At 34.7% G+C, this 19,482-nt stretch overlaps 1 protein-coding gene across 4 annotated transcripts in view; it reads right to left on the bottom strand.

Annotated features, from left to right (window-relative positions):
- Positions 1-19,482, bottom strand: part of DCC (DCC netrin 1 receptor) — a 1,223,099-nt gene that overhangs the window by 354,773 nt on the left and 848,844 nt on the right. For all 4 annotated transcript variants that reach the window (XM_037805818.1, XM_037805817.1, XM_037805816.1 and 1 more), the window contains exon 12: positions 17,951-18,000. In XM_037805818.1, the coding sequence (XP_037661746.1) occupies positions 17,951-18,000 (50 nt within the window). The remainder of the gene's footprint in view (positions 1-17,950; positions 18,001-19,482) is intronic.

Genomic DNA, 19,482 nt, shown 5'->3' on the forward strand with positions numbered 1-19,482 from the left:
TTTACTTTTATTTTTATTTTTTTGGAGTAAGGAAAATGTTCAAAAATTGATTCTGGTGATGAATGTACAACTATATGATGCTACTGTAAATAGTTGCATGTACACTGTGGATGATTTTAGGGTATGTAAATATATCTCAATAAAACTGTATTTTAAAAAAAGATACAATTAAGAAAGGTGAGAAGTTAAGCCTCAGATATGGAGAAAATATTCACACTCACTAAAACTGTATTTTAAAAAAAAGATACAATTAAGAAAGGTGAAAAGGTAAGCCTCAGATATGGAGAAAATATTCACAATACAAAAATCTGACAAGGACATGTTTCCAGAATGTATAAACAATTCCTACAAATGAATAATATAAAAGATCAACATCCTAACTTTTAAAAACTCCAAAAGAAAATATTCAAATGGCCAATACACATCTTTAATTACCAGAAAATACAAATTAAAGTCACAATGAGATATGACCACATCCATTAGATTTGATAAAATTAACAAGGCTAAATATACCAAGCATTGGTTAGGATTGGACAACTGGAACTTTCATACATTACTGGTGAGAACCCAAAATGGTGCAACCATTTTGGAAAACTACTTCTAACCAAGAAAGAAATGTATCTAAAGTCTGACCCAGTAATTCCACTTCTAGATATTTACCCAAGAGAAATAAATGTGTATGTCCACTAAAGATTTGTTTAAGAATGCTGTAGAAATTTTATTTAGAATAGCCCCAAACTGGGAAAAAAAAACTAAAACAATTCCTATCAGTAGGAAAATGGATGAATATATACTATGTTATAGCCACACAATGGAATTCTACTTGGCAATAAAAAGAGAAAAATACTGACACACAACAACATGGCTGAGTAAAGGAGCCAGATAATCTGGGTTGAATATGAGGAGGAGGAGGAGAAGAAAAAAAAAAAAAGCCCAGGTGTTTTGTTTCTGCTCTGCTCTGCTAACTCATGGTCTTATTGTATTTAGTGCGGATATTTTTGTACTTTTCTCATTAATACTTCCAAAAAACAAAGAAAATGGGTGTTTGGAAGACAAGTATTTATAGAAAGGAACAGTGCCTTATTTTTCTAGGAGTTCCTTCCCCTTCCTACTGTTCAGACAAAAGACAAATAATTCCAGGTACCACATGTCATTCTAAGAGGTTTAAATTTTCATTAAAGTGAGACAGCAGACAGGCTTGCAAGGAAATAATGTGAATCTGTGCCCACATCCAGCAGGGATAATGATCCTTTTAATTATAAGTTACCGGGCCAAATTCAAAAAGACATGATGGGCAGGCATTAGGTAACTAAATAATAAATAGTAATTGCATTTCTTCCTTTGCATTTTAAAGGGAAAAACATCTGAGACTGTCTACTTGAAATTCCTTACACAATGTACCCTCTGTGTCATGAAGTCACTTGGAATAATGTCATTTGATGCTTTAAACTTTAAGTAACATCATTAACATTAGAATGAAAAGAATCGAAATTGACTATCTAGAGGGCACCCTTCCTCATACATATGAGGTTTGTCAAACAAAAATTATGTGACTCTCCCTTTGTTACACATATTTGTTGTGTATTAGCAATAAAATGAATATATTAACAAGGAAGAGGAAAGGGAGGAACAAACTATAAAATTATCAAAAGCTTCAGATTTAAATCGTCAATTCTGAAACAAATTATTATTTGTTCAAGAGACTTAGTTTCTATAAGGTATCACCAGGTCATTGGGAATTTGTATGCATTCGTCTGTGCTTTCCTTCAGTAGAGAACAGAATATGAGCTAGTTTAAATAGAAAACTGGAGTCTGGGTTCCAGTTCTATCATTAAATGCTGAGGGATTTAGATGTATCTATGTTTTATACAGCCTTTAAGATGAGAAGTTTGGATTATTTAACTATAAAGTTCTAAACTTGTCATTTTAAGTCACTGTTTAAGAGAATTATGGTTTTCTGTAGGACATACCTATAATATATGTGGTACCTCTGGCTAGAGTTTGTATGAGTTTTGTGGTCATGAAGCAGAAGAAAGCTGACTGAACGATACATTTTGCAAGTAGAAAGTACAGGAAAATTTTTATAGTTTATTTCCATACCTTGCTTTTGGGTTGACCCCTGAACTATTCCATATAAAATAGCATTTTTACCAATTATGAGATTATAAGCACTTGCCCACATGTTTTCTGCCTAAAATAATTCAGGAGAGTTTTAAGTAAAATCAGATAGAGTACAGATGGAAAATCAGGAAGTTAAGCAGGAAAACCATTTTCCTTTATATCACCCCTTTTTGTTGTGACTTTAAGTAGGAAGATGATAAATACATTGACCCTGAAACTGCAGAAAAAGGGATGAAATGAAAAACCTGTAATAATTATTGAAATAAATCAGCTTCAAATACTTTAGCAAAATGTGTAGAAAAAAACTGTCTCTTGACCTGATTGCAGTTGGGATACAAAAGGGCTTGGACAATAGAGCCCCACCCCTTCAGAGTAAACTCTTTGATCTTTTGGATATGGGCAACATATGAATTTTGATGTAGAATAAATACCTGACTTATTTTTGTGAATAAGATATGGAATTATATGGAAAACTAAAGGAGTTTTGGATTCATAATTGGTATGATAGCTATGAAATAAAACAGAAGAATGTCAGCATGAAGGAAGGTACAGTGGTTTCTTTAGAGTTCTACCGTCCTATGTTCCATGATATTCTCCCACAGGCACTCAAGTTTGGCATTAGGAACAGGCAAGGCAGTTCACATGACCAATAAAAGATGAATGAGAATAGTATTAAAGCAAAACGAAACAAAATAAAAATAATCTTGAGAGTGTTGAAGATGGTTAGTCACATGATCAACCACAGGGTTCAGCTTGAAAAGAAGAGTGAGATAATGAGGAAAGGGATCAAGAAGCTGAAAATGTTTATAAGGTTGATAAATGTGTTGGCACTGAAGACACTAGAGATCAGGAAGGAAAAAGAAGCCATTGCTTAGGATGCCTTTGGAGCTTAAGGCTTTTAATGAAAATCTCTTCAAGAGGAAGGCAACAAAGTCAACGTGTGGTCTGAGTGTGGTGGATGAGTTAAAGTGGCAGTCAAGGTCCCTGGGGATAAGGAGGCCAATTGAACTTGAGTGGTGCAGCAGAGAAGGGGACCACAGAATCAGCATACCTTGCCTGACAGGTAGCAGCTGTTCGACAAATCCTTGATGTTGAATAAGTACGTGAGGATGCCAAGGGACCTTGAGAGGTTTTGGCTATGGGTTTAATCTAACATAAAATGTGATAAGATAAAAGAGGTCTTATATCCGAGTCACACAAAGCCTGGTATGAGTAGAGTGAAGCTGTGGTTTCTCAGCATCATTCATGAAATACTTGAAGGTTTCAGTAGAGAATCAGTCTATAAAGAGTTCACAGTTTAATGTGACCACTCATGACATCAGGGTGATTGTAGGTTACATGGATAATAACGTAATGTTTAAAATGAGGGAGGGACTCTGAAAGGTTGTCTAGTGGTCACATGACAACTGCACACTCTACAGAGGAGGACAGCATATCAAGTAGAGACTTGACAAGCAAATGAGAAATATTTGTAAGAACTAAGGATATTTAACTTGAAGAAGAAGAGTTGGGGGAGTTAGGGACTTGACAGATGTCTTCAAATATTCAGAGTCCTGCCATAAGGCAAAGCCACTGGAGTCACTAGATATGTTCTTTATAGTCTCAGGGGAAATAATTATGACAATTGAGTGTAAGTTATAGGAAGACAGAGCAAATTGTTTTGAATATAAATTACTGAAAGCTAAACTGACATATGACAAAAATGGCTGTTGAGAGAGAAAATAAGTTCCCTGTCACCAGAGAAATTCAGGCATGAGCTTGAAGAAAATGTTCTAGAGGGGACTCATCATCAAATGGATGATTGGTATACCCAACTTTTAAGCGCCTTTTGGCACATAATCTATGTGATAACAAACAAAAATTTCAGGTTCTATTAAATTCTTTGCGATTGTTTTTTTGTTGTGCTTACTATGTATATGATAGTGGAGACAGAAGTTTAGTCAAGGTAGAATTAATTGCTATTATTAATAACAGAAGATCTATTAAATATCTTGAAGATTAGACTTTATATAAGTTTATACATTTAAACATATAAGGGTATACATATAATGTATGTATAACCCCTTATATGTTTAAATGTATACATTATATGTTTAAATGTAAACATTTATACATTTATATAAGTTTATACATTTAAACTTTCAATCCAATTAATACTCTCTTAAACATTGTTTGCTGCATTCTGAAATTCAGTCCATCAAATAGAAAATCAGAAACCAAAATAAGTCTCGAGTTCATTAAAGAAAACAGCCTCTTCCAACTAGTGGAATCATTATTCTCAGTCCTCTGTAAAGTCAGGCAAAGGACTGCTGATTGTTGGCCTGGAGTCCACTGATGCATTGCTGAGATATTTGCTTCATACTCCATTTCACATCAGATAGTGATAGTGATAAGTATAAAATTCTTCCATTATGTGCATATTAAGACACGTACCATTTAATGCACTTTGAAGTCATTTACAACTCCTTATCTAAAGAGCCAAGAGCCTACTGGGAAATGCATTTCCCAAGAATAATATTTTAACAAAAATGTTTACTTAGTTTGAGCTAAATTTGATGTGACAGCATGATGGATACTACTCCCTCTGGCTAAAGAGCATCACTTCCCATCCGCATCAGTTCCTCACAAGACCCAGATGTCAAAGAATAAGTATGTTTTCTCATTGGTAACATCTGACTTCTGTGTGCTTCACTCTGTCAAACTGGAATCCCCAGTAAAGTTCTTGACATCCATGTCCTTCTCAGTATGGAGGAAAAATTCAATTCTAAAATCAAAACCAGGATTCTAAAAATACTCACAGAAAAGACACACTGATCTCTTTGAAGAATATAATTTAGCAAGTCTACATATCCATGAAACACTTCAAGGAAAAGTAAACCTCGAACTCCATGAGGCCACATGTGCAGATATTTCTAAAAATCAAGGTATTTCTGTTACAGAATAAATCAGTTACAGAAAAAAAACCATACAAGTTACTGAAACAAACTTTTAATCTGGTGTTCTGACTGAATCTCGAAATACAGAATTTTAAAATACTGTGCATTTTTTAAGTGAAGAAAGCTAACACATAATTCAAAGGAAGAAAAAAAGGTGTATGCTGTTCTATTCAGCCTATCATACTGCAATTCAGATGGCTTACATTGATGATCTAAATTTCAGATCTTAAGAGACACCAATAACTAATTGTTACATAATATGTACACAATAACTCTTTGTTGAATACATGAATCAATGAAAATGAATAAATGAGAAAATGACCAAATGGCAGATATACAACTATACACTATTATTTAAAATTAGATACTGGAGTCCCTTCAGAAAAAACAACATGTGTTTCTATATTATAACAAATTTTGATTTCATTTTAAAAAGCCAAAATAATCCATTTCTAATGGAATGATTTATATTCATTACGAAGATATTATTAAAGCCCCTGTGTAATTCTGTATGGGGGCATATCAAATTATGTTAGTGTTAATGACAAAATTGTAGGTTATGGACAGTAAGCAGGAAAATTTTCTATAAGTAAATTTATTAAAATAAATGGTACATGTGGTCTATTGTGTAAGATGGTCACTTGTATTTCAAAAAAAGGTACAGAAGCATCTATTATTCATGAACATCACTGACCATGGACCATTTTCTGGAGTAAATAGTGAAGGTATAATTTGAAGATAGGCAGATAGATAGGTAGGTAGGTAGTAGGTGGGTGGAAAGATAAGATTAGAGATAGAGATAGAGAGATAGAAAGTCAGACAGATATAAACAGACAGATCAAGACAGAGAGGAGAGAGAGCGATCCTCTCTCCATGTCAGTAATCATTATCATCTGAGAGACTGAGGAAAAAGGTAACCAGGTAGCCACACAATTAGTTAGACCTAGTCTAGAGCTATTTTCTCCAAAGAGTATGAGAAAAGTGCCTAGGTCCTTAGTCTCTCAAGACTGAATTTGTAAGATGTGTGTGTTCATGCTAAAGAACTTGATCTTCCTCTTGATTCCTTTCCCTTGATTTTTTTTTTTTTTTACTTCTTTATGCTTAGCAGCCACAATTTATTACACCCAGCTTTTTCTTTCATTTTTTCCAACTATTTTTGTTGTTGTTGTTGCTTTTATTTTTGCTTTTAACTATTTTTTCCCCACAGAGTCCACTGAGGGAATTGAGGGAGAGGCTGAAAAATTGGCACTCTCCAACACATCCTTGTCTAGTGATGTGCTAATAAATGTCTAAAAACTGGATCCTTGGAAGAAGAAGTCCTGATATGAAGACTTGGCTGGTTTCTGTGGTATAAATACAGCTAATAAGGCTGATTTCAAGCTACCAATGTGATGTCTCTGAAAGACGAGTTGGGAAGAGATATGCAAAAGAACACCATGTACGTGGATTTCCACCATACAAATACAACAGATCAAAACCCCAAGGTCATCGGCAATATCAAAATGTAGTAAAATAATGAGGAAGTGATAAGATTTAAATATTTATTACCTTTGCCTTTAACATAATTTATAATTGTTAAGTTAAATTTAATTTTTCATCATGGCTGTGTTTAACAATGGACTCTCAAAATTCCTAAAAAATTAAGTCAGCTCTCATGAGCTAGTAGAAGCTGTCTCATCACACCACTGCACTCACCCCAAGGATAGCTTTGCTTTTGCATTTATACAACGATGCCATGCAAAAATGGATTTTATTGCATTTGAAAAGTTTGAAAACCTTTGGTATAATTAGAATTCATCATAGTGACATCTGTAGACAAACCTCCATCTAAACCCTTTGGGCTGCTATATGAAAACACAAATTTCTTGGAAGGTGACCTACTGATTCAGAATTGTGGTAGAAATGGGAGGAATTCTGCCTTTTAAACTAGGAAATTTTTATGCTCCTTAAAGTTTGAGAATCTCACCTCCAGGCCCTTAACTTCTCCTTTTTGCAGTGTGGAGCTGGTGGCCTCCACCTGCTGGTCCAGCCACGCTTGACTCCAGGGCCAGGGCAGCGGGACAATGAACAGTTTCATCCCACCTGCGGCTGAAGTTCACATTCATAGACCTGGTATCTCACAAACCTAGGAGATCCTTGACTTATCAAAGCTAACTTGAGTCAGAAAATGCCTCAAGCATCTCTAAACAATAGGCAAGGAACAAGCATTTGCTCCCTTTATCATAAGTAGAGAAAATAATTTCTTATATAAGAGCAGAAACTCTGCTCAGTCTCAAGTGTTCTCAACTGTCAGAGTTTCTCATTAATTGCTGCTGCTCACAGAGGTGCTAAGGTTTTATGGTTTAATACAAGACCTCCCTGGTGGGGCCAATGTAATTAGCTTGTGCTTGTCGCATGCTATATACTCAACAAATATTATTAAACAAACAAATGAGTGCATGAATGGACACTTGAAAGAACCTGAGATTTTAAAAGAACTTATCTTTAAATTCTTCATCATCTTTTCTCATATGAAACTTCCAAATTAAGAGAGCATTTGGATTGTTCTAATGTGATCATGTTTCCTTTAAGTGCCATTATATTTGATTTCATCAAGGGAGTGATCTATATTGGCATCTAAATGAAACACAAACATGTTTTTCTTTCTTAGATGGGCAAAAAGAAAACAAATTTAGAAATACAGACATCTCTGGAGAAATACCTGTTGATACTACAGCCATAGATACAGACATATATATTCTTTGGAACATCTGAATTTATCTATGCATAAAAGATAAAAATCTGCAGTCAGTTTCACAATTGAAAAAGAGATTAATTTTATTTAAAAGTCACTTTTAGGCACTTCTTCCCATATAAATCTCTTTTGTGTGTGTCTCTTCAACTTTATCCATGTGAAAAGAAAATAAGCTAGCTAGTTAATAGCTGCTGCCTCCCAGCAAAAACACAGAATGGTCTGTCAAATAGATTTCTCTGGAAGATGAGAAATGTTTAGCTAGAAGGAACTTGACTTGCTATAAGACAAGAAAACAGGAATGCATTACTGTTTACTCTGGGACAGAAGATACAAGTAATTTCTCCCAGTTGCATTAACATTGTATATGTAATGTGTTCTCAATTTAATTTTTTTAAAATATTAAATGTTCTTACATACTTTGTAGACTTACTATTATATACTTTTCAGTTGAAAAATAACATCATATTGAATTTATATAGAACTTTTGGAAAAAATGGTTGGGAAGTATGAAGATGATCCTCTAAGATTGTCAGTTTCACAGAGAGTTTTCCAGTGAATTGCAGTAGACAGAGTGAAGTTCTGGATAGCTTTGGAAAACTAACTGAGACTATCATTTTCTATGTGGTAGGGTAACATAATAAATGAAATAAAAGGATTTTAATGCTGAGTCTTATTGAAAATATATATATTCAGACTGCACGAAGCTAGTGGATTTTTAAAATCAGATTAACCTAAGGCAACTCCTGAAGGAGGATATATTAGAATTAATTTGGTTGCTAAACAGATATATATAGATAGATAGATAGATAGATTCATATTTAGATCATCTGGCAGCATTTATTCCATACTTCTTATCTAATTTACACTCATTTGGTTTAGTTGTTTTTTTTTTTAATTATTTAATCTAACAACGTTTGTTTATAAAATGTATGCCCAGTATTGAGATTTGCATTTTCTCTGCATCTAACATATATTCCCTATTGATTCCAGATCCCTGCTGTTTAAAAATTAAAGGTTCTATTTTATTGCCAACAAACCTGTTTTCATCCTTCTCATCTTTGCACTTGCAAGTTGACCAACTTGCTTTCATCCACACCACTCCCTGCCTTTACTCATCTTGCTAAGACCGAAGCACCTGTGCCCCTCCACCTGTACACCAAAGCATTCCTGCTTACTCAAAGGACAATACTCTTGCAATTTCTCACTCTCTCCTGCATCATTAATTTTCCCTCTCTACTGGTTTATTTCCAAAGTTTCAGAATTTCTCGTGTTATAAAAAAGAAACAAAAAACAAAAGGAAACAGAAATCCTCCATCAAGCCCACCCCCTCACTGATTTGCTTCAGAGCAAAACATTGGAAAAACGTCATTGAAAGTCACTCTGTAGAGTCTCTCATCTCTTTTTCTCTCCATTTTCATTCACCCCTTCTCTACTCTTGGTCACTTTGCTGTCATTGTTTTACTCTTTCTCTCATCAGAACATGATCTGGTCAGCAGCTTCCACCTTTTGAAAACCCATTTCACCCCTGGCTTCTGTGACACCTCCTACAATTCTTCCTTCTTCTCAGCTCTCCAATCTCTAAATGTGAAATGCCCCAGTCAGTGTTCAGTCACTGTCTTTTCCTAGCAATATTCTTTCCATAGTTGCCACAGATATGCCAGTGACTCCTAAATTTATATCTCTGGCATAACCCGTTATCAAACCTCTAATCTCATGTATCAAATAGTCTACATGATTGACATCTCTAACTGTATGTCTCATGAGATCTCAAATTCAACTAGTCCAAAAAATAATTGATTATTCTCTCTAAACCAATTTTTCCTCCGTTCATCCTTGTTAAAGAGTTCCATAATCTACTCAGTATTTTAGAGCCCAACATATAATCTGCATCCTTGATTCTGCTCTTTCCCCTGCCCCTTAGATCTAACCCTTTAGCAACTCTTGTTGGATCTAGATACAACAAATATCCTCATTTTTTTCTACTTTTCCTTCCATCTCCACTGAAGACTCCCTGGTCTCAGCTACCAGCATCTTATGTGTCACACTACAATCGCCTTATAACTGGTCTCCCTGCTTTCACTCTGTCCCAAACCCATTAATCTTCCTCACAGCAGCCAGTGTTATCTTTTCAAAAGATGACTGAGACACTCCCCTTTCAAAACCCCTTTCATCATCCATACAACAAAATCCCAAATGGGTCATGGCCTACAAAGCCCCACATGATCTGGCTCCATTCCGGCAATCTCTGTTCCATTCTAATTGCCATTATCTCAGGTTTGCAATCACACAGTTCTCACCTCAAGGAGTTTCACAAACTGTTAGTTTCACTTGCAATACTTTACCCCAAGTGTGCATAATGCTGCCCCCTTCGCATATTCACAGCTCAGTGCAAGTGTCATCTCCTGAGATGGTCCTTCCTGGCAATCTTGTTTAAATTAGGTCCTCAAAGTCATTCTCTATCACATTGCCGTGTTTAATTTTCTTTGCGGAACTTATCACTCTCGTGTTACTTTTTTATTTCTCTATTTATTTATCATTCTACCATCTTGTACTAGAATGTAAGCAAGCTCCTTCGGGGCATCTTTCCCAGCAATAAGAATAGCTCAAATTTTGCACACCAGTAATTCATTTAATAAATAATGCTTATCTTATAGTATTGCTATAAGAAGCAACAGAATACTGTTTAAGTTGCTTAGCACATAGTCAGGTACAAAATACCTGCAGAAAAAAAGCTAGTTATTGCCATTATTATAATTATTTTTAGGTGCTCATTATACATTTGTCAAGAATGTTGATTACGATAACTCATGCAACTGTGTTGCGCCTTGCAGATGAAGTACTTTCACTTTTAAGTTCTTTGCTAACATAAACAATATTTAAAACAAATTAGTGAAAAAAATTTAATATAGGTGAATGTTTCAACCTGTTTAAAATCAAATCACATAATTAGCAACTATGGTAGAAATTTTACCTATTGGTAGGAATAAATCTATTAATGTTCTCTAACGAACCAACCATTCCAAATATAAGGGCAACTTCCATTAACTAAATTAAAATCGAAGACCTTATTAGACCTAGGTTTATTTAATTTAAGTCCATTATTAACAACTCACTTTTCAAAAATGTATGACTTGAGGAAAATCTCATTAAACTACATAGAAAGGCTAAAGTGAGTTTTGCCTTCAGAACCAACCAGAAACAGAGTCATTAGAACTGTGTGTTATGAAGCACAAATTAAAAGGTGATATTAGAGTGAGAACAAATAGTCAACGGAGAATGGTATTCTGTCACATATTTCAATCTTTTTGTCAAAATTCTTCATGAAGTATATTAAATGACAATGGTGGCATAATTTGGAAAGAGAAAACTACAACCACCTCAAAAGACACAATGGCAAAGAATGATGTATTTATTTAAAATATGAAAGAAAATTCTAGAAAATATTCTCTTAAATCTTGTTTATATTATAAAAAGTTCATATTGAAATGGAAATTTAACCTTGTCTCTAACTTATTCAAACCCTTAGTAGATCTCATAGCTGGTTTTCAACTTCCTATTCTATAGTTATGCACACAGGTACTTCATAAAGACTGTCCTGGATTCGCTTAGAGCTTTTCATAAATTTAATTTTTCATCTCTAGTATAACTTAATTCACTCTATATTTTTAATTTTAAATTAGTTCATATGAGAAGGTACTCTTTAGGGGGAGAGTTTGCTCAATTTATGGAGTACCCATTCCTTGTTTGGAACATATATAATGACATAAGTAATTTGAGGGAGTTTTGAAAGAAGTATTTGGTCTAAAAGGCTTTTGTAGTAAAAATAATTTGGGAAAAGCTGAGCTAAACAAATATTCACACAGCCTTTATTATCTCCAAAAGGGGACTTCACACATTTCTCACAAATATTTAAACTGTAACAACCTCATTCTTTAGGGAAGTACCATGAAACAAGTATTGCGTGGAACAGACTTTAGGAAGAATGGCTCTAAGAAAATGAGTGATTATGTGGTAAAAGGTTTCAACACAAAAAGGTATCAACACATTTCTAGAGGGTTCTCATATTCAATTTATTTACCTAATTCATTTAACTCAGCATGATGAATTCTACATTATTTTAAAATTAATTATGAAATAATTTTACTACTCTAATTATCCATCCCATTCATAATTTATCTTTATCCATTGATTGACCTTTTACTGAATAAAGATGGAAACAGTAGACTTAGAACTTAAAAAAATCAAAGGATCAATTTAAGTCCTAAATAGGACTTCTGGTCTAAATTTGCTTGTGACCAAAATTGTATTTTAAGTTACCCCAGAACAATCTCATGTATAGAATTCTAGTTCCTTAATGTTCAATATGGCAAACAGGTGGCTTTATAGGTAGATTTTTAAATAATTCATAAAAATAGGGTCTTGGAGTAGAAACTACCGTCAATAATGGGAAGGGAAGTGTTTCTTCCCAGATACTGAAAGCATTCTTGACCACTATAATTCACTAAATCCTTGATTCCCCTCTGAGAGGGAGGATATAAAATTTCATAAATGTTTTATTTCTCAATGAAGAGGAAGAAAAAAGGCAATCAAAAATGATTTCCATGGATTAGTTTCTTCTCTCTTTTAAAAGCAAGTCAGGATAGCAGATATATAAAGATGGTTCTACCTTAATTACAGGCCAAAAAGTTTTACTCTTGAGGGAGTTTCACTAATTATTACACGTTATCTGATTTTAATGTAAAATAAAAACTCATATCCAGTCTAGTCAATTGTACAAATTATAGACAAAAGTAGAAATATTAGACTCTAAGAACTATCAGGGTAAACATTTGCCTTTCTCATAATTATTTCCCAACCTGTCCCCAGACTATTTCAATCATAGTTTCCTGAACTATATATGCTCAAAGAATAGTCAAGCAATGAATTAATGAAAGCGTTAATGAATAAAATAAATATAAGAGATCTACATCCAACTGAATCAAATTGATTGATAACTGGGCCAGATGCTATAATCAAAGAGAACTGCTCTGTATAATATGATTGATTGCAAATATTAGTGCACAGTTTGTGAGTATAAATGCTATGTATTTGAATTGTCTGGGGGTAAGAAAAGGTTGGTTTCTAATTCAGCTTTAATTGGAATCAACCACCTGTGCAGTCTCTCTCTACACTAAATACATTTCCTGGATTTGAAATAGTTCAGTGGCCTTCAGTATTTTATGAGGGATACAGGATGAAACAAAAAAAAAACATGCTTTCTTTATGGGCTCTCAGAGGTCTGTGCATAGATACCACATCGAAGTGAGAAGAGAGAAGCCAATATTCACAGGAAGCATGTTGAGATGCTAGAAGTAGGCTCAGAGTCCCCAGTGAACAGGATGCTTTCAGGGAAATTGTGATGCAGTTGGAAGCAGTGTGTATCCAAGACTCCTCTGCACAACCAAGGGGAGATAAGCCCAATTTTAGAACAAAACACGGTGGGCCCACAAATTGGTATCATAACTCGTGCTGGCTGTTCGTTTTACATTCCTCCAGTATCTGCCCCTCTCCTTTGCTGTTCACACTTGTTCACAGCATCTAACAAGTGGTAACCTAGTTGGAAGTCACATGTAAATGACACACTCTGCCTTCTGCTTCAGTTAAGAGGGTTATCAGCAGCACCATGACAGGAGAGAGACAGCACGACCTCAGTCAAAACCCGTCATATCCACGCCTCCTCTTCAGAAGCATGACCCTTCTGCCTATACCCAATGATACAACACTTCCTCTGTATTGTTATGATACAGCAGCAAGACATCTGGGGCCAAAATGATCCGTTTGTTTTCCAGAGTTGGAAATGACTGTTTTAATCCTCCCTTTGGGTAGTTTCTGGGTAAAGGGAATTGTATGATTGCTGAACTCATTTTCGAGTTATTTAAGCCTGCCAAGTTATGTGGAAACACAGGGGAGCAAGACACTTTAAGATTCAGGAAGATATCAATCACTTTTTCTACTGCTGCAGTGAAGGATCCATGTACTTTTAGTCTGTGTGTGGCTAACTGGGTACCACTTTTTAGGAAAGCAAGCAAATGAAATCCTCACAGATATATCTGGTATTCAGGGATAAGGAATTCAACAAGAGAGAGATGAGGGGTGATATGAGAAATATGCAGAATACCATTCTGCACTTTAGAAATCCAAATCTGCACACCATCCAAGTCCTATGATATGCTTAGTTTTATTTACTCTTTTATGTGCTGAATATTTTATTCCTTACAATCACCCTCTAATATGCAGTCTCTCAATATCTGTATTTGGGTGGTGAGTCCACTTTACCTTAATCAATTTAAGTGTGCCATTTTCTTGTATTCTTTAAAGACAAAAACGTTTGAAAAAGATATAATTGGAAATACAGAGTCATAGACGTTTGGGAAACCAAGCGATTCTGAAGATCATCTCCACCCCCCCACCCCGCCACTCTCATTTTATCCAGGAGAAAATAATGCCAACTTTGAAGTTTTGCAATAGATGAAAGTGGTTAAATGAAATGTGAAAGCCAGTTTTTCCTCTCACATATTTTCCTCCAAAACTGTGAGTTCCAAGTACGCAAGGACTGAGTTATGTTCCTACACTTATACTCGATATATAGTTCACAGTAAGTGTTGAGTGAATGAATTAAAATGAGTTACAGTGAATTTTGAAGATTTCAGAGTTAGGAAAAGATCCTGAGCATTCTAATTCTAGCACACTCTAAATGTCCTTATTCACAGAACTTTTGGATTGGAACAAAGGAAAACAAGCTATTTGCAGTCTATAAGCTGGTGCCTTACATACTAGCTAACTAATTAATTTGCAATACCTACTTGTTCAAATAATAACTAGATCCCAAAGGAGAGTAAAAAGAAAATTATCCTTCTAAAAAGTTTTCCTAATAAAACAGTCACATTTTAAAGTCCACACTGGAAACCATTCACGTTATTTCTTGTGAAAAAATTTTAATATGAGACTAGCCCTCTCCTCATGACCCATTCATTTTTGCTAGAAAACTAGTACCTGTAAGTCAAGTCATCTCTCTCAGACAAAAACTTGTGTTCATGCTTAGCTTGGGAAAAGGAAATCTAGTCATTTTGTGATGACAGCTTCATACAGGGTTTTCAAGACCAATATAGTAAGAGAATTTCCCTTGGTTCTTTTATATAAATGCATCAAGACCTTTCTGTTTGAATACCCCTGAACATCAATTCTGGGTCCAATTGGCTTATAGGTGGGCATAATCCTATCAAGTACCCATAAATGATCATTTTATAACTTACAGGGACTTCTCCATACTAGGTACAGAAATCATAGCCAACTTTTTGCAAAAGTATTATCACCACCAAGTTTCCCCATTAATTTCCAATAAAAGGATCAATTATGTTCCAAAATTGCAAATATTCTATAGAATAATATTTTCGAAATGTGAGACTCTGTTCTTTCTATCTTAAAGAAAAATCCCAAATAAAATGAACCACATACAAGTCATTATAATGCTGTTAGGCTAAAATAATTCAATACTTAACCACAATATTTCTTTTTAAATACATTTTCTTCCTTGAAGTGGTAATATTCAGGGGGTAAATATTAGTATGTTTGAGACATTTTCCTTTATTTCAGATAAAAGAATATCAAAATAAAATATTATTTTTGGTTTTCTCCACACCAACATCTTGGGAATGAAAAAAATACAGTGTTTTGACTATCTAGTTTCTTGCCTCTTGGTAACAATCCAAGAAAAGAATTTATAATTTATAATTCCTTAAAAACTAGGGAATAAGATAACAGAGGGAGGGAAAGAGGGAGAGAGAGAGAAAGGCCTTCCAATGCCTGTGCCTGCTGTATCCACTCTGAACAAGTTAAATTTTCTAGTGGTCAATGTTTCAGAGATAATCTACAAGAGGAAAGAAGCAAGAATGTCTCTGTTTGGCTGCTGGAAGCATTACATATTATGGAAGAGTATGGGCTATGGTGTGTGTGTGGGTGCGTGTGTGTGTGCACGCATCAATTGAAAAAAAAATCAATTTTACAATCTAGATACTCCCTCTTCAGGAAAATAGTAAATCCATATTCAAATACAGTCACCATCCAGCATCCATTCAATAATGCCTTATTCACTTTTCAGAAGAAACTATTCATCCTTTGCTGGAGTACACTTGTAAAGGATGTGAGCACACACAAACAAAATTGCTTGTATCTTAGTTTCCATGTTCCATCCTGGAGAAAGTTGTGTAGTAGGTGAAAACTAACAAAAATAAGCCATTAGAACAGAAGAAACTACCATTTGTTTTCCAAATTTCATTCATTAACAACAGGCAATGATCGCAAAAATATATTTGGCTTTCATTTGGCAAGCTATTAATTTGAGTGACACCTGTAAAACAGTTAATGGTGTTGCAAAAAAAAAAAAAAAAGTTCTGTCTGTTTAAGAGTGATGTTTATTTCTGATTATTTTTCCTTTAGTTCATTTTTCCTTCCCAAATTCTCTTACTTTTAACCCAATCTAATTAAAAATTTGTTTCACTCATTCTAATCCAACATAGTGCCTAAAAATATAAGGATGACAATTTTAGGAGACATTTCACTAGCTCCAAAAGATAAATTTGTTCAACAGAGGTGAATCTGATCAAAGTCAGAAAAGTGTGTTTTCATCACAAATTTTTGCATCCAGAAGGGACTGTACATGGAGGAAAGTAACAATTACTAACACTGGGTTAGGTCCATTGCATATATTGTATTGTTATTTCCTCATGACAGACCAAAAAGGGAGGCATTAAACTTGCTCTATATGAATGTGTGGTGATGTTGGAAGCTTTCCTGAGTCTACATGCAGTTATTACAAGGGGAAGCAAGGATTAAAACCCATGGTATGACTTTCACTAAAACCCATATACATTCCTGGCTGACTCTCAGAGTTTAGAGACCACTTTGGCCAACCTCCTCACTTGAAGACAGGTAAACTGAGACCTGGGCACACTGAAATGATTTTCCTGAGAGTATACTTCAGATGATAACGGGGTCAAGGCCAGTCCAGTCTTGTTTGTTTCATCTACAACATGGTTGTGGCTTATTTTCAACTCTGAAACACACTTGAAATAATGAGATGTTTCTAGTTAAGTCATTAGGTCCGTATCTTCAGCTATACTTTACTTAATTTAAGCCCTTTTGAAAGTATAACTTTCCACATCAGGAAAACTTTGATCACTGGGTAACACTGTTTCATAAATATAACCTTATGGGACCACAAGAATGACCCTTTTGAACGTGAATGTTTACAGCAGCATCATTGCCAATAGCCAAAAGGTGAAAGCCACCCAGGGGTCCATCAACAGATGAATGGATCAACAAACATGATATATACATACAATGGAATATCATTTAGCCATAAAACAGATGAAATTCTGATATCAGCCCTGAACGAACCTTGAAAATATTATCCTAAGTGAAATAAACCAGCACAAAAGAACAAATACTGCACGATCCTACTTTTTTGAAATATCTAGAATAGGAAAATTCATAAAGATGGAAAGTAGATTACAGAGTTTCCCAGGACCAGATAGAGGTGGGAAATGGGGAGTTACTGCTTAGTGAGAACAGAGTTTGGGGTGATGAAAAGGTTTTGGAAATAGTGGTGATGGTTGCACAACACTGTGAATGCAATTAATATCAGTGACAAACTTTAAGTTACATATATTTTACCAAACACAAAAAATGGTCCTCAATGTCTATATTTATCAGGGAAGAATATGGATAAAGAACTATTCAATTCTAATTACACTATCGGGAAAAAAAACAGCCTTTCTTTACCCTTATCTTATAATTGCTTTATTCTTTCCTATATTCAATTGCTCTGTCCAGGACTTTGACAGTTCAGTTCTGTTCTGTACTTGTGAGCATAGGTAAGATAGAGCACTTTGTTCCCTGAGGAATATCCTTTAACTTTTATAACATTTATAAAATAAAGTTGTATTTGAAGTAAACAAATCCCCCATTTAATTTCTTCAGATCTGGAGGAAAAGGCTGTGGGGTCAATGCCACTTACTGTGCTGTAATATTGATGGGCCCATCCTGTACCCAAAAGGGTGGATGGAGGAGTGGAGGTTATACAAGAACAGGTAAGGGATTAATAGACATTTGGTCAACTTACCCTTGAATTAACCACTTCTAGAGAGACATTCTGCGGCGGAGCACTCGGCACTAAAAGGAATAAAAGAAGGTGAGATGGTTATGCCAAGATCATAAAAGAGAAACTCCAACCAACTTTTGAAAAAAAAGTATCTTTTTCACACGATTTATAAGTTAGTAATATTTATGTAGGTTAATCCAAGTGGCATTTCAAAATTTTCTTGGACAGATGAAAAATAACTACATCTGTTTATTTTTTTCTTACTTAATGGGCAAGTTTTTCATCTGGGGAACCCCCCCCCCCCCCAAAACAAACCACTTAGGCAAGAGAGTGCCTGCTGCCTGCTGTGGCACCAAATACTGCCATTTAATTACAGCTTTCTTGTGATAACCTTCCAAGAGAAACTAATAAAAACACACACGAGATGTCCTACAGTGTTTTTAAAGGCTTAAGATATTGCGCATTTCAGGATCTTCATGGTTTTATGAAATATGCCTTTCTGATGGTCACCCCCATTGCTAATTCCTTTAGTGTAATCTTTATTATCTCTTAAAAAGCAAAAAGAAGAAACACTTTGAAATATATCCTGTTATTTTAGCTGTATGTATTTAAACTTGGATCATAAGCGTAAGCTGGTTACCAAGTGGCATCTGCCAAATTGATTCTGTTAAGAAAAGAGCAGTTTATTGGTCTTTGTGGATTTCCTATGTATTTACTTTCTTTTACCCGCATTTTGATTATTCCACTCTTCATGGAAGAAGGAACAACACTGGCAGCCCTCTTTTTAATACTTGTAATGAATCTTTACTATATCAAAGAGTGAATATTTTATATCATGAGTAATTCAAAGACAACTATTCACTGAATAGCTGTTATGTGCCAGCCACTCTTCTAAATGCCTGAGATGAATCATCAACTAAATAAGACTTCCTGCCCCACAATGGGAATAGAAGCTGCATGAAATAAATACTTAACACATTTTAATCCATACAATGCATAGTCCTTATCTTTGTTCATGACAAAGTGATGAATATGCTAAGAAATGTCCCTGAAAATTTTCAGGAGTTTAAAGACCTTTTTTTTTGTCAAGTTCCCCCTTCTTTTCCTTGAACTTAGACGATATCTATGTTTTTCTAAGATATTTATCATATTTTGCTCCTTATTTATGTTCTACTCTGATTTTACCATCTGAAAAGTAATCACGATGAGGGCATGATATACATTTGAGTCATCTTTATAGCCTCCAAACTGACATTCAATTAATATTTACTGACTGAATGACTGAAGGAACAAATTAATATATACTTAAATATTAGCTCCTGTACCTTTCTCAACATGGCTGGAATGGCAATCATTTTGTTTTGATTTTGAACTTGTCTGAGGGATTGATAAAGGTGGTAGCCAATGCAGCTTGAGGTAAAATATTCACCTGAGGCTTCTTTTTCATGAATTATGTCAAGTATTCTTTCAAAAAATATTCTATAATTTAGGAAACAGATGCTAGTGTTTTTTTTTTTTAGTTCAAATTATGATTTTCTTATTAAATACAGAAT

The sequence above is a fragment of the Choloepus didactylus genome, chromosome 16 (genome assembly GCF_015220235.1).
Source record: "Choloepus didactylus isolate mChoDid1 chromosome 16, mChoDid1.pri, whole genome shotgun sequence".
NCBI lineage: Eukaryota > Metazoa > Chordata > Mammalia > Pilosa > Megalonychidae > Choloepus > Choloepus didactylus.